This window comes from Stegostoma tigrinum, chromosome 26 (assembly GCF_030684315.1).
Source record: "Stegostoma tigrinum isolate sSteTig4 chromosome 26, sSteTig4.hap1, whole genome shotgun sequence".
Lineage (NCBI taxonomy): Eukaryota > Metazoa > Chordata > Chondrichthyes > Orectolobiformes > Stegostomatidae > Stegostoma > Stegostoma tigrinum.
The window spans coordinates 3,258,760-3,283,692 of NC_081379.1; the positions used below are offsets into that span (position 1 = coordinate 3,258,760).

At 46.2% G+C, this 24,933-nt stretch overlaps 1 protein-coding gene across 2 annotated transcripts in view; it reads left to right on the forward strand.

Moving 5' to 3' along the window:
* Window positions 1-24,933, forward strand: part of galnt9 (polypeptide N-acetylgalactosaminyltransferase 9) — a 274,221-nt gene that overhangs the window by 36,079 nt on the left and 213,209 nt on the right. For both annotated transcript variants that reach the window (XM_048556262.2, XM_059654892.1), the window contains exon 2: window positions 13,377-13,557. In XM_048556262.2, the coding sequence (XP_048412219.1) occupies window positions 13,377-13,557 (181 nt within the window). The remainder of the gene's footprint in view (window positions 1-13,376; window positions 13,558-24,933) is intronic.

The window sequence follows — 24,933 nt, forward strand, 5'->3', positions numbered from 1 at the left end:
TTTGCAGCTTTTATGCAGACAGGGTCATTTTTGGAAGTGCATCAGAGAGCAGATGTGCAGTCTGATCGATAGGGAACCCTGGATAGGGACAGGATTGCTAAGGAGTGCCCGTGTATCACTGTGGTCTGCAGGACCTATAAGATGTTTCTGTCTGTTACTGTGATCTGCAGGATATATAAGAAATTCCTGTGTATCACTGTAATCTGCAAGTTCTGTAAGATGTTCCTGTCTATCACTGTGATCTACAGAATCTGTAAGAGATTCCTGTGTATCACTGTGAGCTACAGGATCTATAAGATGTCCCTGTGTATCACTGAGATCTGAAAGACCTAAAAGATGTTCCTGTCCATTGCTATGATCTGTAAGATCTATAAGATGTTCCTGCCCATCACTGTGATCTGCAGGATCTATAAGATGTTCCTGCCCATCACTGTGATCTTCAGGATCTATAAGATGTTCCTGCCCTTCACTGTGATCTTCAGGATCTATAAGATGTTCCTGTGTGTCACTGTGAGCTTCAGGATCTATAAGATGTTCCTGTCCATCATTGTGATCTGCAGGATGTATAAGGTGTTCCTGTGTATCACAGTGATCTGCAGGATCTATAAGATGTTCCTGTGTATCACTGTGATCTGCGGGATCTATAAGATGTTTCTGCCCATCACTGTGATCTGCAGGATCTATGAGCAGTTCTTGTCCATCACTGTGATCTGCAGGATCTATGAGCAGTTCCTGTCTATCACTCTGTTGGATCTATCAGTTCAAGCCTGTGCTATGAGAACCATGGTGGCTAATGGAGGGCATTCAGCCCATCTAACTGATCCTTCTATGGAATTTGACATCCTGTCTCACTCTATCCCAGCATTGATGACCTTCTGAATGAATCAGATTTTCTTTCATCCAGTCCTTCACAAAAACTCACTCTGTGCGTTTCCGGATCTCAGCCTCAAATTCCTCCTTCTGCCTTTGAGATTGTAGTTAGTATCTCACTACCTTAATTCTTGGTGGCAAGGCGTGTCAGGTGTTAGATTAATGCTGGAGAGGCATTTTGTTTTTAATAGACTTTAATAAAAGAACACTCTTGCTTGAAAAAATACATAATTAATATGAGATTAACTGCAACCATCATTCTCAATGTCTCTAATTACTTTCTCAGCAGTCATATTGATTCTAACTGCTGGTTTCAATACATCTCCTTTTAATCTCGCAAGCTGATATTTCTATTGGCTAATTCTTGTAAAATGAATTAACTCAGCACTAAACTCAACTGTAGTGTGACACTAATGAGCAGTGAGTGACTTTCAGGGTCTTTGAAAGCGAAGGAGAAAGGATTTATATCGCAATTTTTCATCATGTTACCAAATAATACAGGCATCACCTTGTTAAAGTCGCGATAACCCCACTCTGTCATTACAGAGAGACAACTGCTGTGGCTTAACCTTAAGGGTCACCATATCTCACATGAATGGTGAGGGCAAGAAGGAGAGTCTTTCATGGCAATCCCAGCCAGTGCATTGGTATCACTCTGCATTGTAAACTCTGGCATCCAACTGGGCCAACCAACCCCCTGCATTAAAGACAGTTCGCAAAACAGCCTTTTCATCAGGAAACAGACCTCTCGGTAGGATCTATTGTTGAAGCTGGTAAAAGAGACAAGAGGAGAGCTGGAACATTTTTCTATTACACACAAAATATTGCAATCCATAAAATAACCTTGTCAGGATGATGCAAATTGATTCAATGACAAACTTTCCAATAAGGATTGGGGAAAAGTTTGACCAGGTAAAAGTTCCTGAGCTTTAGTGAAAAAGCAACATGATTCATTAGATTCAGAGATAGTAGGAACTGCAGATGCTGGAGTCAGAGATAACCCAACGTGGAACTGGAGGAACACAGCAGGCCAGGCAGCATCAGAGGAGCAGGAAAGTTAAGGTTTTGGGTCAGGACCGTTCTTCAGAAAAGGGATCAAGGGATATGGACCAAAAACCAAAGTTTCTGAAGAAGGGTCCCAACCCGAAAGGTCAGCTTTCCTGCTCCTCTGATGCTGGGATGCTGCCTGGCCTGCTGTGTTCATCCAGCTCTACACCTTGTTATCAATGATTCATTAGATTGCTCTTTCAAACAGGCATGATGGGCTGCATGGCATTCTTCTCTGCCATCAGTCTCCATGACTAGGCACATCACTGAGGGACTGATTGATCACTCTACAGCCACGTCTATTTTTGATGGACCAGGGTCACAAAACCTTGAAACAAAAAAAGGGCCCATATCCCTTGATTCCCCAGTTCTGAGGAAGGGTCACTGGACCCGAAACGTTAACTCTGTTTTTGCCTTCACAGATGCTGCCAGACCTGCTGAGCTTCTCCTGTGACTTTGTTCTTGATCCATGTTCCTTTTCTGGTCAGGGGAAACTCCTGCTCAGCATCTACCCCTCATGTCCCCTAACAATAATGAATCACATATTTAGTTAGACACAGACATAGAACATTATAGCACAGTACAGGCCCTTCAGTCCTCGATGTTGTGCCGACCTGTCAGACCGATCTCAAGCCCATCTAACCTACACTATTCCATGTACGTCCATATGCTCATCCAATGACGACTTAAATTTTCCTAAAGTTGGCGAATCTACAACCGTTGTAGGAAAAGCGTTCCATTCCCTTACTACTCTCTGAGTAAAGAAACTACCTCTGACATCTGTCCTATATCTTTCACCCCTCAATTTAAAGCTATGCCCCCTCGTGCTCGCTGTCAATATCCTAGGAAAAAGGCTCTCCCTTTCCACCCTTTCTAACCCTCTGATTATTATATACGTTTCAATTAAGTCACCTCTCAACCTTCTTCTCTCCAATGAAAACAGCCTCAAGTCCCTCAGCCTTTCCTCGTAAGACCTTCCCTCCATAACAGGCAACATCCTAGTAAATCTCCTCTGTACCCTTTCCAAAGCTTCCACATCCTTCTTATAATGCGGTGACCAGAACTGTACACAATACTCCAAGTGCGGCCGCACCAGAGTCTTGTACAGCTCCAGCATAACCTCTTGGTTCCGGAACTCGATCCCTCTATTAATAAAAGCTAAAACACTGTATGTCTTCTTAACAGCCCTGTCAACCTGGGTGGCAACTTTCAAGGATCTGTGTACTTGGACACCGAGATCTCTCTGCTCATCTACACTACTCAGAATCTTACCATTAGCCCTGTACTTTGCCTTCTGGTTACTCCTACCAAAGGGCATCACCTCACACTTGCTTACTGTTCTTCTCTACTCTCTACTGAAGTGAGGAATTGTAATTCATCAACCAGCTCTCTGCACAATCACTTAATTAGCCTACATCCTTTTCCAGCCAATCTGCAGCTGCCTCATTGCCAACTTCCTTTATGTAGCTTTGTATCATTACAGATACCCCACATAGTAGAAGCAGGCCATTCAGCCCATTGAGCCCACACCAACCCTCCAAAGACCATCCCACCCAGACCCATCCCCCTATCCCTGTAACCCTGCATTTCCCACAGACAATCCACCTAACCTGCATCTCCTTGGACTTTGGGCAGGAGCCAGAGCACTCAGAGGAAATCCATGCAGACACGGGGAGAAAGTACAAACTCCCCGTTGCCCGAAGGTGGGATTGAACCCACGTCCCTGACATTATGAAACAGCAGTGCTAACCACTGAGCCACAGTGTTGTCCCTCAGAAATATGTAAACAGCTATGATTGCATTCAGTCCTTTGCCTAAACATCATTGTTATTGGATTATTAACAGCAGTAGCTCGAGACTGATCCTTCAGCTACTATATGAGTTGCACCTTGTCATCTAATAGATGACATGATTGTCCCTAGTCTCTGCTTTCTGACTGTTATCCAATCCATAACTAGTGTTAATATATAATCACCATCTATTCTGATACATGACTGGCATCTTCTCCCTTGCTTTGCCTTGTTTTCACAAAGTATTTAGCAGGGTTTTCATTTTCCCCATTCACCGTGTGAATATTGTCTTGATTCCTTTCGTCTTAAAGGCTTTTTTCCCCAAGGAATTTGATTCTTTGCTCTTCATCCATTATCGTTAGACAACCTGGCCTGGCTACCTTAGCAACCACAAGTACAATTGGACAGACTGCTATCAATGAACCCTTTGGACTGCAAAGTACGTCTCTTCTTCCTTTCTGGAGATCAATACCACAGTTTGTGTACACTGGTACACACACAAATTATGCTTTAACTATACTCATCCTCTCTTCCTTGTTGATGGGGCGAGGAGTGCTCTAGAGTCGAGTGCCATCACAGAATCCTTTAATTACCTAATGCAGTCACTTTTAACAGGAATACATCGCTGGGGTTGGGGGGGGGAGCGGGTAGGGAATGGGTGAAGGGAGGGTGCACGGTGGCTCAGTGATTAGCTCTGCTGCCTCACACCCAGGCTCCATTCTGCCCTCAGGTGACAGTCTGTGTGGAGTTTGCACATTCTCCCTCTGTCTGTGTCGGCTTCCTCTGGGTGCTCTGGTTTCCTCCCACAGTCCAAAGATGTGCAGGCTAGGAATATGGGAAAGGCAAGGTTTCAGGGATAAGGTAGGGGAATGGGGTCTGGGTGGGATGCTGTCTGGAGGGTCAGTGTGGACTCGATGGGCTGAATGGCCTGTTTCCACACTGCAGGGATTCCATGTTTCTAACAATGGATGCTGGAAATCCGAAACAAAAGCAGAGATTGCTGGAGAGACTCTACAGGTCTGGCAGCATCTGTGGAGAGAAAGCCGAACAGATCTGCAAAGATATTAAGCTTTCTCCAGCAATTTCTGTTCCATTTTGTCAAACTTTGAGGTGATGTACACAGGCAATGATCCTCCTTGTCAGTGTACATGTGGAACTCCATCAGTGTTAATGATGTAGGTGGAGGTTGGACTGAACCAGGGTTTATAAACCTTCCAGAAATAATCTCAAAGTTTAGACACCTTGCTATGAGCTAAGAAGATCCTGCTTTGAGCAGTTTAAGAACTAACAAAGAGAAACGATTCAAAGTGTAACTTTTACACACCTTCTTCAGCTTCAGAGCCACACACAGCTGCCATTTAATAAGGCACTTATGAAGCAAATGAACAAAGAAAGGTTAATAATGCAACATTATGCCAGTGTGAGAGATCAGTGAGGGAAAACACGTCAAACATTTAAAAACCTGCACAGGCTAGTTTAATAGAGAGGACTGAAACTGGGGAACCAAGTGGAGATGAAATGAAAAGCTTTACCAGTGCTCCAAAAGCTGTGATTTCAAATAAACTTGTTGGACCAAAACCTGGTGTCATGTGACTTCTGACCCTGTCCACCCCAGTCCAACACCAGCACCTCTACATCAAAGGCAGTTAAAACAAAGAAGAAGGAAGACACACTCCGGCAACATTTGAGAAAAAAGAACAAAACTTGTGTTTCTATAGCACTGATGTTCCTCAGGAAAGGAAGTCTGCCAACCAAACCTGGTCTGGCCTACATGTGACTCCAGACCCACAGCAATGTGGTTGACTCTCAGTTGCCTCTGAAAGGGTCTAGAAAGCCTTTCAATTGTATCACCTACAGAGAAGTCTCGGCAAAGAGATGGAATTGGACAGACCATCTGCAAATGATCTAGGAACCAGAAATGACAACAGCAGAAACAGCCCTGTCAACCCTGCAAAACCCTCCTCACTAACATCTGGGGATCAGTGCCCACACTGGGAGAGCTGTCTCACAGACCAGCCAAGCAACAGCCTGACACAGTCATACTCTCAGAATCAGACATTGCAGACAATGTCCCTGAAACCACCATCACCATCCCTGGATACGTCCTGTCCCACCAGCAGAGGGGGTGGCACAGAGGGATACAGTTGGGAGGGAGTTGCTCTGGGAATACTCGATGTTGACGCCGGACCCCATGAATTCTCAGGGCTTCAGGTTAAACATGGACAAGGAAACCTCCTGCTGATTACCACACACCGTCCTCCCTCAGCTGATGAATCAGTCTCTGATTCACTTAGAGGAAGCGCTGAGGATGACAAGGGCACTAAATATACTCTGGGTGGGGGATTTCACTGTCCCCCGCCACGAGCGGCTCGGCAGCAGTACTACTGATCGAGCTGGTCGGGTCCTGAAGGACAGAGCTGCGAGACTGCGTCTGTGGCAGGTGGTGAGGGAACCAACAGGAGGGAATAAACATACCTGACCTCATCCTTACCAATCTGCCAGCTGCAGATGTATCTCTCCATGTCAGTATCGGTGAGAGTGACCATCGCTCAGTCCTTGTGCCTTCACATTGAGAATAACCTCCAGCATGTTGTGTGACACTATCACCGTGCTAAACGGGACAGGCTTCACACAGATCTAGCAACTCAAGGCTGGGCATCCATGAGGCGCTGTGGGCCATCAACAGCAGCAGAATTGTACTCCAGCACAATCTGTAACCTCATGGCCCGGCACATCCCCCTCTCAACCATCACCATCAAGCCAGGGGTTTAACCTTGGTTCAATGGAGAGTGCAGGGGGGCATGCCAGGAGCAGCACCAGGCTATACCTGAAGATGAGGTGTCAACCTGGTGAAGCCAACAAACAGGATGACTTGCTCACCAAACAGCGAAAGCAGAAAGTGATAGACAGAGCTGAGCGATCCCATAATCAACGGATCAGATCTAAGTTCTGCAGTCCTGCCACATCCAGTTGTGAATGGTGGTGGCAATTAAACAATTCACTAGAGGAGGAGGCTCCACAAGTATCCCCATCCTCCGTGATGGAAGAGACCATCACATCAGTGCAAAAGATAAGGCTGAAGCATTCGCAGCAACCTTCAGCCAGAAGTGTCGAGTGGATCATCCATCTCGGCCTCCTCCAGTGGTCCCCAGCATCACAGATACCGGTCTTCAACCAATTCGATTCACTCCACGTGATATTAAGAAACAGTTGGAGACACTGGACACTGCAAAGGCTATGGACCCTGACAACCTTCCGGCAATAGTACTGAGGACTGGTGCACCAGAACTTGCCACTCCTTTAGCCAAGCTGTTCCAGTACAGTTACAATCTACCCAACAATGTGAAGTATTACACAAGTATGTCCTGTACATAAAAAGCAGGACAAATCCAACCCAGCCAATTACTGCCCCATCAGTCTCCACTCGGCCATCAGTAAAGTGATGGAAGGTGTCAGTAACAGGGCTGTCAAGCAGCCCCTGCTCAGCAATAACCTGCTCAGTGACGCCTAGTTTGGGTTCCGCCAGGGCCACTCAGCTCCTGACCTCATTCCAGCCTTGGGTCAAACATGGACAAAAGAGCTGAATTCCAGAGGGTGAGGTGAGAGTGACAGCCCTTGAGATCAAGGCTGCATTCGACCGAGTGTGGCATCAAGGAGCCCTGGCAAAGCTGGAATCAATGGGTATCGGGGCAAACCCTCCAATGGTTGGAACCATACTTAGCACTCAGGAAGATGGTCACGGTTGTTGGAGGTCAGTCACCTCAGCTCCAGGACATCTCTGTAGGAGTTCCTCAGGGTAGTGTCCTAGCCCCAACCATCTTCAGCTGCTTCATCAATGACCTTCCCTCCATCATAAGGTCGGAATTGGGGATGTTCACCGATGATTGCACAACATTCAGCGCCATTCATGACTCCTCAGATACTGAAGCAGTCCATGTTCACATGCAACAAGATATAGACAATTTTCAGAGGTTTAGAGGGATATGAGCTAAATGCTGGCAAATGGAACTAGATCAATGTAGAATATCTGATTGGCATGGACACATTGGACCAAAGGGCCTGCTTCCATGCTATACAGCTCTAAGAATCGGTGACAAGTGGCAAGTAACATTCATGCTGCACGAGTACCAGGAAAAGACCATCTCCAGTAAGAGACAGTCTAAGAATCCTGCCTGACATTCATTGGTGTTCCCATCGCTGAATGCCCCACTGTCAACATTCTGGGGGTTACCATTGACCAGAAACTCAACTGGACTTGGAAGATAAACACACTGGTTACCAAGAGCAGGTCAGAGGCTGGGAATTCCTGCAGCGAGTAACTCATCTCCCAACTCCCCAAAGCCTGTCCATCATCTACAAGGCACAAGTCAGGAGTGTGATGGAATACTCCCCACTTGCCTGGATGCGTACAGCCCCAACAACACTCCTGAGATGCTGCTTGGCCTGCTGTGTTCATCCAGCCTCGCATTTTATTATCTTGGAACACTCAAGAGGCTTGACACCATCCAGGACTAAGCAGTCCCCGCTTGATTGGTACCACATCCACAAACACCCGCTCCCTTCCACAATGGGCGCTCATTAGCAGCAGTGTGTACCATCTACTAGATGCACAGCAAAAATTTACTAAAGATCCTTAGACAGCTCTTTGTAAACCCATGATCAACTTCTATCTAGAAGGATGAGGGCAGCAGATACATGGGAACACCACCCTCTGCAAGTTCCCCTCCGAGCCACTCACCATCCTGACTTGGAAACATATCACTGATCGCCCACTGTCACTGGGTCTAAATCGTGGAATTCCCTCCCTAAGGACATTGTGGGTCAACCTACAGTACATGGACTGCAGCAGTTCAAGTAGGCAGCTCACCCCCACCTTCTCAAGGGGCACCTACAGGTGGGTAATAAATGCTGGGCCACCCAAATCCCATGGGTGAATCAAAACAAAACCTTTCATGACTGTGGGAAATCCTGAAGTGCTTTATCGCCAATGACATAGTTTTTGAAGTTGTGATGGAGGAGGTGAAACGGATTCCATTTCCCAGATGGGATGAAGAATTGCTGCAGTCACTCCCCTCAAACATCCATTCTGCTGCTTCCTTCAGACCATGACCATCCCGTTGTCGATATTCTCTGTTTCATCTCTGCATCTCTGATGAAGGGTCTAGGCCCGAAACGTCAGCTTTTGTGCTCCTGAGATGCTGCTTGGCCTGCTGTGTTCATCCAGCTTCACATTTTATTATCTTGGATTCTCCAGCATCTGCAGTCCCCATTATCTCTGATCAGAATTCCTGGTCATTTCTCTTTGTCCTGTTCATTTCTGTTTATTGTGGGAGGCAATGGCCGAGTAGTGTTATCATTAGGCTGTTAATTCAGAGGGCCCAATAATGCTCTGGGGACCCAGGTTTGAATCCCACCACAGCACATAGTGGAATTAAGAATCTTATGATGACCGTGAATCCATTGTTGATTGTTGGAAAAAACCATCTCGTTCATTAATGTTGTTTAGGGCAGGAAACTGCCGTCCTTACCCGGTCTGGCCTACATGTGACTCCAGACCGACAGCAATGTGGTTGGCTCTTAACTGCCCTCTGGGCAATAAATGCTGGCCTGGCCAGTGATACCCTCATCCCATGAATGAATGAAGGAAAAAAATTGACTCTCTCCAGGGTCTCTGTGTCTCACAGCATCCTCCACCTCTGCAGCCCCCTGAGATCTCTGTGTTTCTCCAAGCAGAGCCCCTAGAATATCCTGAACATTAACTGCTCAAGCGTTGATAGCTGTGCCTTCTGTTGTGTTGGATCTAGGCTCTAGAATCAGCTCCTTAAGCTTTGCCTCTCTCTCTCTCTCTCTCTCTCTTCCCCCTTCAAGCCCTTCTTAAAAACCATCTCTTTAACCACACTTATGTTCACCTGAATTAATATTTCCTTATGAAGCCCAGGGTAACATTTGGTCCTGTGAAGTGCCCGTGGATATTTTCCACTGAAAGTGTGCAGTATGAATTAGCTGAATATAGAAGTAGCTGTTTGTCTGGATCTGATGTCAGTAACAGTTTCATGGTCCATCTGACTTGTTTAATAAGCCCTGGTTGTGTCTGAAATCAAATTTGTCTGCTCAGACAGAATGGCATATGATTAATTATTTGCCTTTTAAATTGACAGAGTCACCGGAGAGGTGTATCAGTTTTATGATGGATAAATTTCTGTGAAGTTGAGGATGGCTGCGTTGATCAGATTAAAATAGCCACATGTGAAGTTACTTTGGGTAGTTTATAATTGTTTTATGTCTAGGATGATTGAACCTCCTTTCTTTTCTTGCTCTTAATGCAACATTACTTTCCACCTTTCATTTTTCTTTCTGTGTAGGGTCTGTCTCTTATAGACTTCGGGTCGCCACATTTGGAGCAGAGGTGGACTGACAACGAAACTTGCCTCCATTCTCTAACACTTTATTTCTTCGATGTTCGTTGAGAGTTTTTAGACCTCATGTCACACAGCCCACAATCCCCACAAAGAAATCTATTGAAATGGAGCAAATACTTTTTTCTCAGCCACCTCTATGTCCCATCAATCAAGCTAATCCAGCAGAGAATGTGTTTTAACTATGACTACCCCAGCTGCAGCCTGTGTGGTCTTTTGAATGTTTGAAAAGCAGGCCGTTTAAGAATATTTAAATCATGAAACTTAAACAGGCCTCTTCCACCCTCTGAAGCTACTAGTGAGTGTCCACTCCATCCATTTATGATACCAGTTTAGGCACTTTCATGCAGCCAGAACAGAGTCTTTCTGAAATCAGTACGAAGTTCAAATGGCCCGCTGACTTCAGATTTCCCTCCTGTGTCAGTCATTCCTTCGAACACTTCCCACTTTTTTGGCAAAACCTGGAGCTGGTGCAGACAGGGCATCCTGATCCCACCGGACATTTTTAAAAGCTCACATAATTGGAACCATATGTCACAGAATCCCTACAGTGTGGAAACAGACCCTTCAGCCCACCAAGTCCACACTGACCCTTAGAGCATCCCACCCAGACCCATCCCCCTATAACGCACACACCCCTGAACATTATGGGTAATTTAGCATGGCCAATCCACCTAACCTGCACATCTCTGGGCTGTGGGAGGAAACCGGAGCACCCGGAGGAAACCCACGCACACACGGGGAGAATGTGCAAACTCCAAACAGGAATGTTGGAATCAGGAGCAGGAAAGGGTGATTTTCCCCTTGGAGCCTGATCAAACTCTCTGTCTGCTCTCCTCCTCCCCTGTCCCACCCATTCCGTATTAGCAATCTGTCCAATTCAGTTTTGAATAAATTCTGCTACCTGCTGGGGAAGAGAATTCCACATCCCATCAATCTTCTGGAAGGAAATATTCTTCCTCTGTCTTAAAAGGGAGACCTCCTATTCTTGAACTATATCGTGTCATTCTAACATCCTCTCTCTGTCCATTCTGTTTAGTCCCTCAGTACAGAAATGTACAGAAATTTCTAGAGGAACTCAGCAGTTCTGGCAGTACTTTGGGAGAGAGAAACAGAATTAACGTTGAGTCCAGTGTGACTTTTCTTCTGAACCCACAGAATTTTTACATGTCTTAGTTATTACACCTCAATCTTCGAAACTCCAATGGGTACAGATCCAACATATTCAACCTTTCTCTCGAAGTTAAACCCCTTGTTGATGGAATGAGTTGAACGAATCTTCTCTGAGTTGCTTCCAATGAAATTACAACCTTCTTGAAATACAGAGACCACAACTGGACACCGCAATTCAACTGTGGTAATGCCAATCTCCTGTACAGCTAAAGCGAAAAGTTTCACCTTTAACATTTCATTCCCTTTGTGATAAACATCACATTCCAGTTAACTTGCTAATCACTTGCAGTATCTGTATATTTCTGACCCTGTGAAAATCCAGCCTGAGGCCTCTGTTTAAGATACTGAGCACTTACCCGATACCCTTCAATGATTAAAAGCAAAATATTGCAAATGCTGGAAATCTGAAATAAACTTAGACAATGCTGGAGAAACTCGGCAGCTCTGGCAGCATCTGTGGGGAGAGAGACAAACTGAACATTTAAAGTCTGGTGTGACACCAGGACAGATCCGAAAGGAGTCATATCCAGACTCGAAATGTTCACCCTGTTTCCGTTTCCACAGATGCTGCCAGAGCTATTGATATTTACCTCCAATCATTTATGAGCATAAACCGCGACGTCTCCCTGGTCCTGCAGCCTCTGGACAATTGCGCCCTTGAGTTTATATCTTATTTTGCAGTTATGGTTCTGTATCCACCTGTGTTTCAGTTCCTGCATCTTTTCTGTGTTGTTTCTTTCGTGCTTGGTGCATTTAGTTTACCCAAACTAGGGCCGGGACATTGTATTTCTGTCAAAGCCCAATGCATTGAACTGCAATTGAAGATGGGGAGCCCAGGGAGATGTTATCAGCTGCTGACTGTGAGAAGGCTTGAGATGCCATGTTTAGTGTTTGTTAGGTACAATATTTCAGTCGCAAATATACTCACTAATGTGGGGGACCCCTTGGTCTGTTGTACTTGCGGCATCGGCTGTTAAAGGGCGGCACGGTGGCTCAGTGATTAGCACTGCAGCCTCACAGCACCAGGGACCCGGGTTCGATTCCAGCCTCGGGCAACTGTCTGTGTGGAGTTTGCACATTCTCCCCGTGTCTGCGTGGGTTTCCTCCGGGTGCTCCAGTTTCCTCCCACAGTCCAAAGATGTGCAGGCTACGTGGACTGGCCATGCTAAATTGCCCGTAGTGTTCACGGTATATAGGGGGATGGGTCTGGGTGGGATGCTTCAAGGGGCAGCATGGACTTGTTGGGCCAAAGGGCTTGTTTCCACATCGTAGGGAATCTAAAGTTGATCATGCATTTTGAACCTTGCTAAAGTTTTGCAGAATGCAGGTTTGGGGTAAGTTAGCTCTTAGGGCCGTAAAGCCATAAAAACAGACCCTTTGGTCCAACCAGTCCATGCCGAACATAATCCCAAATTAAACCAGTCCCACCTACCTGCTCCTGGCCCGTATCCCTCCAAACCTCCCCTATTCATGCACTTATCTAAGTGTCTTTTAAATGTTGTAACTGTGCCCACATCCACCACTTTCTGTGGAATTCAAGAAGTTCATTCTACATGTGAACGAGCCTCTGTATGAAAATCTTGCCCCTATGTCATTTTTAAATCTGTCTTCTCTCACCTGAACATTATGCCCCCCAGTCTTGAAATCCCCCCACCCTAGGGATAAGACACCTGTCATTAACCTTATCCATACCCCTCACAATTTTATAAACCTCTCTAAGATCACCTGTCAATCTCCTGCGCTCCAGTGGAAAAAGGTTAAAGCCTATCCAGCCTTTCTTCAGAACTCAAACCTTCCATACCCGGCAACATCCTGGTAAATCTCTTCTGAGCCCTCTCCAGCTCATTAATATCCTTTGTGTAACTGCATTTTCTACATTTCAGTGTGTCGTACAAAATGTGTTTCGTTTCATTTCTGGGGAATGGCCACACTCAAATCACTACTACCTTAGGCTTTGGCCTACAGCCTGTCTCCCAGTGTCTCTCTGTGTATTTCCATAAGGTTTTTTTTCAGGAGGCTGACCTGTGTTTCCAGAAGGTTCTGTTGTGAGAGGCTGACTCGTGTTCTGTGCCTTGTTTAGGACTCGCTAAACCGATTGGACTGATGGAGGGACCTGGTGGCCTAGGCCAGGGAGGAGTTGCTGCCACTATGAGAGACGAGAGTCGTGAGTTTGATGCTAAATATGAAGATTACGGCTACAATGCTCAGCTCAGCGACAGGATATCACTCGACAGGTCGATACCAGACTACAGACCACAAAAGTAATGAGCTCAGTTAACTGCTTTAGATATTTTTGTGAGTGGGGGAAGGGGATATTCATTGAATTAACAAAAAAGCCTTTTGGGCATGATGCAGAAACTTGCAATGTATCAGTCTTTCTGCAATATTTGACAAGTCAATATTTCAATGAATAGATCGGTCAAGTCAGACCGTTTACCTTAGGAGAGGCAATGTCAGGGTGGAAATATGACTGGGACTTGTAATCTGAAATCCCAGGCTAATGCTTTTGGGTAGCATGGTGACTCAGGGGTTAGTGCTGCTGTTTCACAGGGACCTGGGTTCCATTCCACCCTCAGGCGAGTGTCTGCATGGAGTTCTCCCTGTGTCTGTGTGGGTTTCTTCCAGGTGCTCTGGTTTCCTCCCACAGCCCAAACATATCCAGGTTAAGTGGATTGGGCATGCAAAATTGCCCCATAGTGTCTAGGGATGAGCAGGCTAGGTGAATTAGCCGTGGGAAATGCAGCGGTATTGGGTAGGTAGGATGGGTTAGGGTTAGATGCTGTTTGGAGGGTAGGTGTGGACTTGATGGGCCAAATGGTCTGCTTCCACACAATAGGGAATCTATGATTCTCTGGGGTACATGGATTCGAATTCTATCAGAGTGCTGCTGAAATTTGAATTCAAAGAATGAAAACATTGTTAACTCCCTTCCCTGTGATCTTGATGGTTTGCAATGCACATGCTGTGGCTGGAAATATTGAATAGCCTACACCAGTCTATTTACAGGTGGTGGTTATTTGTTTAAAAATAAGACTCATGGTGGTTTTGGTGGGAGTGAGGTCAGTCAGTTGTGTGAGATAACACTTCAATGTAGAAAAAAAAACATTGGGTTGTGAGGGACCCTCTTGAGGCACAGTGGTAGGGTTCTTACCCCTGGACCAGGAGCCCTGCGTCAAGTCAGTAATAACACCTTTGACCAGGTTGATTAGAAAAATAGATCAATAAAAAGAACATTGATAAAGTTAGGAACTGGGCTTTGAGGAGCCCTCTTGGTGCAATGGTAGTGTCTGTGACCTTGGACTAGGAGACCCAGGTTCAAGTTCCATGAGCTGCAGAGGTATGTAATAACATCTCTTTGAAGAGGTTGATTGGAAAAAATAGTTTAATTAAAAACAAAAGTTTTTTTTTGAAGCAGCTAACCTTATTGAAAAACGTAAGCAGTTCACTCATGGCCCTCAGAGAACAGCGGGACCTACATATGGATTCCAGCTGATGTTTATCTGCCCTCTGAGCAATTAGAAATGGGCAAATAAATTCCGGCCAAGCCAGTGACACTCACCTCCCGTAAAAGGCCCATGAATAGCATTGGCTGCATTTTCGCTGCCAAGCCACTCACCGTCCTGTCTTGGAACTGTGTCAGCCTTCAATCTCACTGGGTCATTGTCCTGGAACAAGACACACACACACAGCACATGAACTGCGATGGTTCAAGAAAGCAACTCCCCACCACCTTCCCAAGGGGAAACTAGGAACGGGCAATAAATGACACCCACATCCCACATGGTATCTTTGATGTGCAGGTTGGCTGTCATAGTTTGCCTATCGTAACGTTTCATGGCTGTTTTGTTGTCTGTGCTTGCTTTTGGATGAACAGTAGAAATGCAGGCAGGTGCTGGATGTTTGCAGAGTGAAATGCTGTTGTTTAATGTCGAGATTCTCCAGCGCTGTTGGCTTGACTGATATGAGGTTTCCGGGGCAATTTCTCATGGGAGACTGCCAAACCCACTGAATTCATAGCGGACTTTTTGGAACTGTCGGTCAGTGCAAAACCTCAACTTCATTCACGTTGCTACGAACGGGAGACAGCATCTGAAATGCTATTTCAAATCTCCATCGTCCCCTTACCCTTTCAGTTCATGTCCACTGCCTTTCTACAATGCAACAAGTCCACCCTCAGTTGACTCGACAATGCTGCGGGAGTTGTAGTTTGTGGAAGTGCTGGGTTTTACGTAACTTGGTTCAAAAACATAAACAAAAGCCATTACACTCTGCGATCCCAAAGAAATTTTGTTGTTCTTGCTGAGGAATCTTTGCAAGCAACAAGAACATGAGAAACAGAAGCAGAAGTAGGCCGTTCGGTCTCTTGAGCCTGCGCCATCATTTTACAAGATCATGGCTGATCTGCTCCGATTTCAATCCCTCCTCGACATGAGCTCCTCGTAACCTTCCTGTCCTCAATGTTTCAGAAATCTATCTCCTGCCTCTTTAAACACTTGTGGTGATCTAGCCTCCACAAATCTCTGGGGCAGAGAAATCCAGATATTCACAACCCTCTGAGAGAAGAAAATTGCTTCACATATCTCCCTCATGGCCCTCAGAGAATAACTGGACCTACAAATAATTCCTGTTGATGTTTATCTGCCTTCTGAGCAGTTGGGAATGGGCAATAAATTCCGGTGAAACCAGTGACACTCACTTCCCATAAAAGGCCCGTGAATAGCATTGACTGCATCTTTCCCCTCATTCTGCAACTCTGACCCCTCATTTGAGAATCTCCCATGAGTGGAAACACCCTCTCAATATTATTATCTGTCAAACCTCCTTAAAATCTGAAATATTTCAATAAGATCATTCCTCATGCTTCTAAACTCTAACCTGTTTAATAGCACGAACCTGTTCAGCTGTTGTTGATAAATTAATCCCAGTAATCCCAGGAATTAGCCGAACATCCTCCAGTGTCAGTATCCCCTTTCTTAAATATGGAGCCTGGACTGAACATAGTCCTTCAAGTGTGGCCTCACCAACACCCTGTACGGTTGTAACTAGACTTCTCTGTTTTTAATCTCTAAAACTGTCTCCCCACCAGCAGCAAAGACATTTGTATTACACATTTCCCAGCCTTAGTTTCGCAGCTGATTCAGTTCTTTTGATGTGTAGCCTCTGTTATAATTGTTGGAGATGTGGCAGCCAATTTACCCACAGGAGGATCCCACATCACTTTATGGGAACATGGAATCAGACACATTCCCCTCCCTTGCCAGCCTTCCACAGGGACTGTTCCCTCTGGGATACCCTGGTCCATCCCTCCTCAATTCTCAACACCCCCGTCAGCCCCATGGCACCTGCCCCTGTGACCAGAGAAGGTGTAACATCTGCCCCTTTACCTCCCCCCTGCTCAGTATCCAAGGCACCCAAACACACATTCCAGGTGAAGCCAAATTTCATCTGAACTTCCCACAATCTAGCCGACTGCATTCGCCGATCACAAAATGGTCTCCTTTACATTGGGGAGACAAAGCGCAGACTGGGTGACTGCTTTGCAGAACACTTGTGTTCTATCCGCAGAAATGACCCTGAACTTCCAGTTGCCCACCACGTCAACACACCGCCATGCTCCCTGGCTAACACCTCTGTCACAGGCTGACTGCAGTGCTCCAAACAAAACTCATGCAAGCTGGAGGAATAACACGTCATTTTCCACTTGGGAACCTTGCAGCCTTCTGGACTCAACGCCAAGTTCAATAATTTTACGGCTTGCCAACTTGCCCCATGCCCTTACCCCAAACCCCACACACCAGGCTTTGTCATCCCATGGGCTGTTCCCACACATGGCCCATTGTCAGACAGTAATGGTCCCCATTAGCAGCTGTTGGTTCTCCCAGGGTGACCATGACCCATTCTTGTGTCTGCCCAACCGTTGTTCTCTCTCTCTCTCTCTCTCCCTCTCTCTCTCCCTCTCTCCCTCTCTGGCTCCCATCTCCTCCTGTTGTTTACTCCTCCACCCAACCCATCTTCAACATAAATACCATCCTCAACTCCAGTTGCGGTCAATTCTGGAGAAGGGTCGCTGAACCCGAAACGTTCTGATTTCTCTTCACGCAAGCTGCCAGGCCCGCTGAGTTCCCCAGCAGTTTCTGATTTTGTTTCTAATTTCCAGCATCCCTGATTCTTTGGTTTTTTTTTTGTTTGCTATGTTGCCTGATGGCAGCATCCTCCGACAGGACCTCTAGTTTGGCCAACTGTTCAGTCACCTCCTGAGGTGGGGTTTATAATTGAGTGTTTCATTCTAAACGTGTTAAAAGTACTGTTGGAATGGACACGGTTCAGTAAATGTTCTGTTAGCCACAACATGACATCAAAAGTCCTCCTTTAGGTTGACAGATAATGTTGGACTTTTGCTAAGACTTAATGATCTCATTCATTTGATACACAATGGATATAATGGCCCATTGAAGACATCGCCTCGTCAATTTAGACACAGAATAGGAAAATCTGAGCGTGGTATGTCTGACAGCCATGCCACTGATTTGTTTGTTATTCAGCACGAAACTGGAGAATTCTAATGAAGAAAGCACGGCATAATTAGACTGGCAATGTGAATAATGTTTCCGAGGGAACGCTCGGTGGCATTTGCCCACTGCAGTTTGCCTGGCCATATTCACGATGGAGTCCTGTTACCACATGGCAACGAATCCAGTGAACAACTCCTGGGGGACACCCACAGTGCCAGCAAGGACAGTGTTCCAGGATTTTGACCCAACGACACTGAAGGGACTGAGTTATATTTCCGAGTTGGGACAGTCAGTGGCTGAAAGAGGAACTCGCAAGGGGGTGCAGTTCCTGTGTATCTGCTGCCCTTGTCCTTCTAGATGGTACAGGTCATGGGTTTGGAAGGTGCTGTCTAAGATGCATCAGGAAAGCTGTCAGGCAGAAAGAGCCATGACAAATTAGCTAACACCGATCGATGTCTTGGCCTCGTCTTTCGCCTTGTCTCTCGCTACTTTTAATGATTTTAATTTTTGACCCTTTCCAATTTTTTTCTCCTGGAAAGACTGACCCCTTTTCTTCCAAGTAGAATTAGCCCAGTATTGTCAGCACATTAGTTACATGTGGCGCATTGCGAATCGAGGAGGGAGACTGAGTTTCTTCCCTGATTAGTTAACAAATAGAAAGGCCAAGGGCATTCTTGGGCCATAATGTCTCGAGTCAGCATCCCACAGTTCTTGTGCATGAACTGTAACCATTTTGCTCATTATCTTGGAGCACTGGGGAAATCATGCAATCCTACCCAGGGCATGGGGTGGGGAGAGGGAGGAATGTAAGGCAGGCAGTTACCAGCATTAGTCCGCAGTCTCTGGAATTTGTAGGATATTCCCCAGGAGTGGGCTGCAAGCAAGGAGGAAAGTGACTTCGGGGAGGCACTTATAAAATACCAAAATTTCAGCCTTTTAAAAGAACTATGCATTCCTTTGCTCGCTTCAGTTGATTAGTTCAGAAGGTTGGAAACGAGGCTGCTTTCCGAGCATTCAGTCATCCAGTCAGGTGAGAAGGGTTCTGTTTGCTTCCTGATTGGCTGAGAAAAGGCAGGACATTGACATGGCCACCATTGATGGGTGACCATTGGTGAAGAGTGTGGGAGGACAGAGGAGGTCACACGATGAAACTGGCAGGAATACCCTCAATCTGAGAGCACTGGCAGCGGGATGCTGACTGAAGGCCGCTGTTGGGTTCAGGCTGGGGTTGGGGTGGATGTTTGGAGAGTACAGGACAGTGTCCGTAAACTGTTTCCGCACCTCAGTTCTGCTGAGGTATTGTTGGCTGATCATGAGCAGCCATATGGCAAATCCTCTCGGCACATGGAGCCAAGAATAATGAAACCATCCCGCACTGCACAGCAAACAGCCAGCAAAATAAATCTGGAACGCACAGTATTGTACAGGGAGGCCGCCCAGAACAGATAGAAGCAGTTCAGGTGCGAGTTCTTGTCCCTGAAGCACATTGTAGCCCAGTGATTCACATTCAATGTGCAGACGTCATTACAAGGTGGGAAAAGCAGCAGCCAATGTGTGGGTACAACCTCCCACAACCTGTACCCCGATCAGGGATGAACATTCAGCTCTCTGTGGTAGTGCTTGTAGTGTATGGCAGCACGGTGGCTCTGTGGTTAACACAGCAGGCTCACAGCACCAGGAACCCAGGCTTCATTCCTCTCTCAGGAGGCTATCTGTGTGTTGTTTACACGTTCTCCCCATGTCTGTGTGTTGTTTACACATTCTCCCCGTGTCTGTGCGTTGTTTACACATTCTCCCCGTGTCTGTGCGCTGTTTACACGTTCTCCCCGTGTCTGTGTGTTGTTTACACGTTCTCCCCGTGCCTGTGTGTTGTTTACATCTTCTCCCCGTGTCTGTGCGTTGGTTACACGTTCTCCCCGTGTCTGTGCCTTGTTTACACGTTCTCCCCGTGTCTGTGCGTTGTTTACACGTTCTCCCCGTGTCTGTGTGTTGTTTACACACTCTCCCCGTCTCTGTGCATTGTTTACACGTTCTTCCCTGTGTCTGTGTGTTGTTTACACGTTCTCCCCGTGCCTGTGTGTTGTTTACATGTTCTCCCCGTGTCTGTGCGTTGTTTACACATTCTCCCCGTGTCCATGCGTTGTTTACACATTCTCCCCGTGTCTGTGCATTGTTTACACGTTCTCCCCGCGTCTGTGCCTTGTTTACACGTTCTCCCCGTGTCTGTGCGTTGTTTACACACTCTCCCCGTGTCTGTGCGTTGTTTACACATTCTCCCCGTGTCTGTGCGTTGCTTACACACTCTCCCCTGTGTCTGTGTGTTGTTTACACATTCTCCCCGTGTCTGTGCCTTGTTTACACGTTCTCCCCGTGTCTGTGTGTTGTTTACACATTCACCCCGTGTCTGTGTGTTGTTTACACGTTCTCCCCGTGTCTGTGCGTTGTTTACACATTCTCCCCGTGTCTGTGTGTTGTTTACACATTCTCCCCGTGTCTGTGTGTTGTTTACACGTTCTCCCCGTGTCTGTGCGTTGTTTGCTCATTCTCCCCGTGTCTGTGCGTTGTTTACACGTTCTCCCCGTGTCTGTGCGTTGTTTGCACATTCTCCCCGTGTCTGTGCGTTGTTTGCTCATTCTCCCCGTGTCTGTGCGTTGTTTGCACATTCTCCCCGTGTCTGTGTGTTGTTTACACGTTCTCCCTGGTTGGGGTGGATTTATTCTGCTAAGTTACCAGTAGTTTTCAGTGATGGGTAAACTGTGTGGATCTGCAATGGGAATTGTAGGATTATGGGGATAGGGTGGATTTTGGTGGAATGCTCTTTGGAGGGTCAGTGTGACCTGTGAATGAATGAAATGAACTGTAAGGGTTTCTTGTTCAACACAGCCATTGAGGGCTGAAAGGAATTAAAACCAACCTGATACAGTGAGGGTTGCAATACACAGATCGAGAGTCTGCCCACGAAACCATTAAAAGCTAGTTTATTGCAATTAAAGGAATTACCAATTAAAGGAATACCCCCCGGCCCTGAGCATTGATCGCAAAATGATAACTGACGTGGAGACGCATTTTCAAGACGGTTCTCGGATAGCCTTCTCTCAGCTCTGCATGCTCAGTAATAGCACTAGAAAGACAGCTGAGATTGGAGCAGTGAGTCCTAAACCAGTCCTGCCCCAGGGAAAGAGATGGGGAACAGACGTCTGAGGCCCAGAGCTCATTCGCAGCATATGGTCCCCCGTAACTTCCAGGCTTCAGTCTCCCACTTTGCAGAAACTCGTGCCTTTTGGGATGTTGGCAGTCATTAAGAACACCAGAGGGCTTCGAAAAGAGCATCTTGAATATTTTCCTGGCGCTAATTACTTGCCAAGAATGGAAAGCTGACATTCATTCATTTCAACCTATTCAGCAAAGTGTGGGAGGGCATGTCTGAACAAAAGCACAGGCCATTCGGTCCATATTGCTCATACTAGTAAACACCATGTTCCACGTGACCCTCCTGCTCCTGACAACTCACCTGTCAGCCTATTGGCTCAGCAATGGCATCTTCAATGCAAATGCCACCGCCCGTCAAACATTGTAACGTCAGACACTGAGCCCAATAAGACAATACAAGGCATGGAGTAAAAGCCTCACTTTAAGGGGCATCTTAAAGGTGGAAAGAGATAAACAGGCCGGGGGTGTGAAAGGGAATTTCACAGCTTAGGGCCTGAGTCATTGAGTATAGGGCCACAGATGTTGGAGAGGTTAAAATCAGGAATGCTGGACTGGGACGTGGAAGCAGTGGGCATAAAGATGAGAATGTGTTGGATAGGGCTGAAGCTATGGCAATCGACATGAGATTTTACAATGGGCAGGGACGAGTTAGCTGTAAGCCAGACAGAAAGCATTGGAGAAAGTGGTTCTCTTGGGTACACAGCTTACTGCACCCAAGCTCCAGCTATAGCTAGGAAGAATGAACACAATAACGTTCCAGCTGGTGTGAAGACCAATCAGGGGCCAAGCTCTGACTGGGACCATAAAAGGGAGAAGGATTTGGAGAAACCAAGGGAATTTGATAACTGCCAGCCCTGTATGGTAAAACGTTTTGGAATTGGACAGTTTCGCAAGAAACTCCAAATGAGGAAATCGGAATGCCACCTTGGCAGGGATAAACTGGGAGGGAAACCCCCAATTTTAATAGTAACTCCAAGATGAACTACTGTGCAGAAATACTGTACATCAGGAGGCGCGGTGAGGGTGTTGAGAGGAGTTACAGCCTGTCCAGCTGCCAATTCTCCCAGAAATAATGTTTGGGGTTAATTACAGAACCGAGGGTAGGAAAGGACAGTGGTTGAGGTATCTCTCGTTGTTAAAGGCGTGCAATATTTACTTTAAGTACTTAACAAATTAATTAGGTTTTATACAGCTCTGAGCTTCTCCATTGTGTCTTCATCTATGTATGCACAGGTGTCTCTCACAGATGTGAAAATTGAGTTGTTGTATAGATCAGGCAATAGCTGGGAGACAGTTGTGGACATTGCGGGGAGGTTTTGGTGGTTGGATGTTTATTGTGGGCTAAATGTGACATTGTAATTTTGAACGACCCAGCTTAGTCACCTTCACAAACACCTTTCAAACCTCTGTCACCAGGAAGAACAGAGGCAGCAGATACCACGGGAACACCGCCCCCTGCAAATTCCCCTCCGAACCACTCGTCGTCCTGACTTGGAAATATTTCGCTGTTCCGTCAGTATTGCTAGAATTCCCTCCCTAAGGGCATTGTGGATTCACCTCCAACACTGCAGCGGTTCAAGAAGGCAGCTCACCACCACCTTCTGAAAGGGGCAACTAGGGACGCGGCAGTAAATGTTGAACCAGCCAGCGATGCCCACAAATCTTGACTGAGTGATGCAAAATATCGTTGCCCAGGAAAGAGCTGGAGTTAGGTAGCAAGAAAACTGACTTTCAAGCAGGAACTTCCCAATATCTAATCATCTCCGCTTCCTTTCTCTTCCATTAGGCACCCCCTGAGATTATATCGTTCACCCCACCACCATCTGTGGTTACAAATTTAACATTCTCTGGGCAAAGTGGTTTATCCTGAGTTTTCATTGGATTCCCTTGCAAGATCCTCAAGATATTTTTAGAAATGCAAAGCGAAATGAAGTAGTTGGAAAAGATACTGCACATTTTAGACAACAAGGTGTGGAGCTGGATGAACACAGCAAGCCAAGCAGCATCTCAGGAGCACAAAAGCTGACGTTTCATGTCTGGATCCTTTTCTGAAGATTTCTCTGCACATTTTAGCTTTTTTTTTTCCCCAATCAACCTGTTCAGAAATACTGTGACGCGGCTGGGGAGTAGCTGGGACTTGAACCCAGGTCACCAGGCTGAGAGCTAGGGACGCTACCACTGCAGCATAAGAAACATTTCTACCCATTTGTCATTACCCAAATAGAAACAACTGCTCTGATAATTTGTGCATTAAGAGACGATAATAATTAATGTGGAAGCAGGGTTTGAAAACATTTCGCAAACAGGATTCGGGGGGGTGGGGGGTGAAAAGGGGGTGTGGGTTGGAATGACTGATCACAGCTCCATAAACTGTGCTGCTGAATGATTGGTTTTTAATATTCACTTCAATGAGGGACTAATTAGACCTGAGGTCTAAACACTTGAAGCAAATCTTACAGTAAGCAGCTGCCCAGTTATTGTGTGAAATGCACCCCAGAAGAGAAAGAACGCAGCAAAACAGATGCTGCAGCACCAGTTGTGAACAAGCCAATTTGTTACTTCAAATATTTAGCATGTTTTGCTTTTATTGGAAAGAGTAGGTAGTTCCCTTTGAGAACATAGCATGCACAGGAAGGGCTTTGATGGAGTAAATGAGGGGAAATCGTTCACAGTAGCAGAAGGGATACAGATTTAAGATCATTAAGAAAACCACACTCAGATGGAACACTGGGCTGAGCCAAGATTGATCAAGGCAAGTTGACAAGAACCTAATCACAGAGGCGAGTTTTGAGGAGCGGCATAAAGAGGACATTGGGGGGGCAGAGGTTTAGAAAGGGAATTCTAGGATTTGGGGATGAGGGCAGCAGAAGCGATGGAAATCAAGAACAAAACTAAAGATTACTGGAAAAGCTCAGCAGGTCTGGCGGCATCTGTGAAGAGAAATCAGAGTTAATGTTTCGGGTCCAGTGACTTTTCCTCAGAACTAATGGAAATCAGGGATGTGTTAGAGACCAGGATTGGAGGAGCGCGGTGAGGTTGGGAAAATTGTGATGTTATAGGATCCTCAACAGCAGGGAGGCAAATGCGAGGGTAGAAGGAAATACAATCATCAGACAAAGCAAGTTGAAGAGATAGGTCGGGCTGGAACACAAAAGGGAGAAAGGAATGCCGGTTGGATTAAATTGCATCAATTTCACTGCAAGAGGGCTGACATGGTAGGGCTAATGAACTCAGGGCCTGGATAGGTATGAGGGACTGAGATATTATAGCCATTACAGAAACATGGCTAAGGGAGGGACAGGACTGGAAGCTTAATGTGCTCGGGTACAGGTGCTTTAGGCGGGACAGAGGTGGAGGAAAGCAGGGAGGGGGAGTTGTATTTTTGACTAAGGGGACTATCACAACAGTGGTGAGAGATGAAATAACTGAGGGATCATCCAGTGAGATTTTGTGGGTAGAGTTAAGAAATAGGAAGAGAATGGTGATATTATTGGGATTGTATTACCGGCCTCCATATAATCAATGGGAATCAGAGGAACAAATATGCAGGGAGACTGGAAGACTGGCAGGTGCAATAAGGTTGCTGTAGGAGGGGATTTTGATTTTCCTGACACAGACTGGGACTGCCACAGTGTTAAGGGTTTAGATGGGGTGGCATTTGTTAAATGTGTTTGGGAAATCTTCCTCAAGCATTTATAGAGTCTTCTACTCAGGAAGGGGCAAAACCTGACTTACTGTTGGGAAATAGGGCAGGACAGGTGTCTCAGGTGGCAGTGGGGGAGCACTTTGGGACCAGTGACCATAGCTCTATTAATTTTAAAATAGTTTTGGAGAAGGACAAAACTGGTTCACAGGGTCAAGTTCTAAACTGGGGCAAGGCAAATTTTGATGGAATTAGACAGGAGCTTGCTGGGG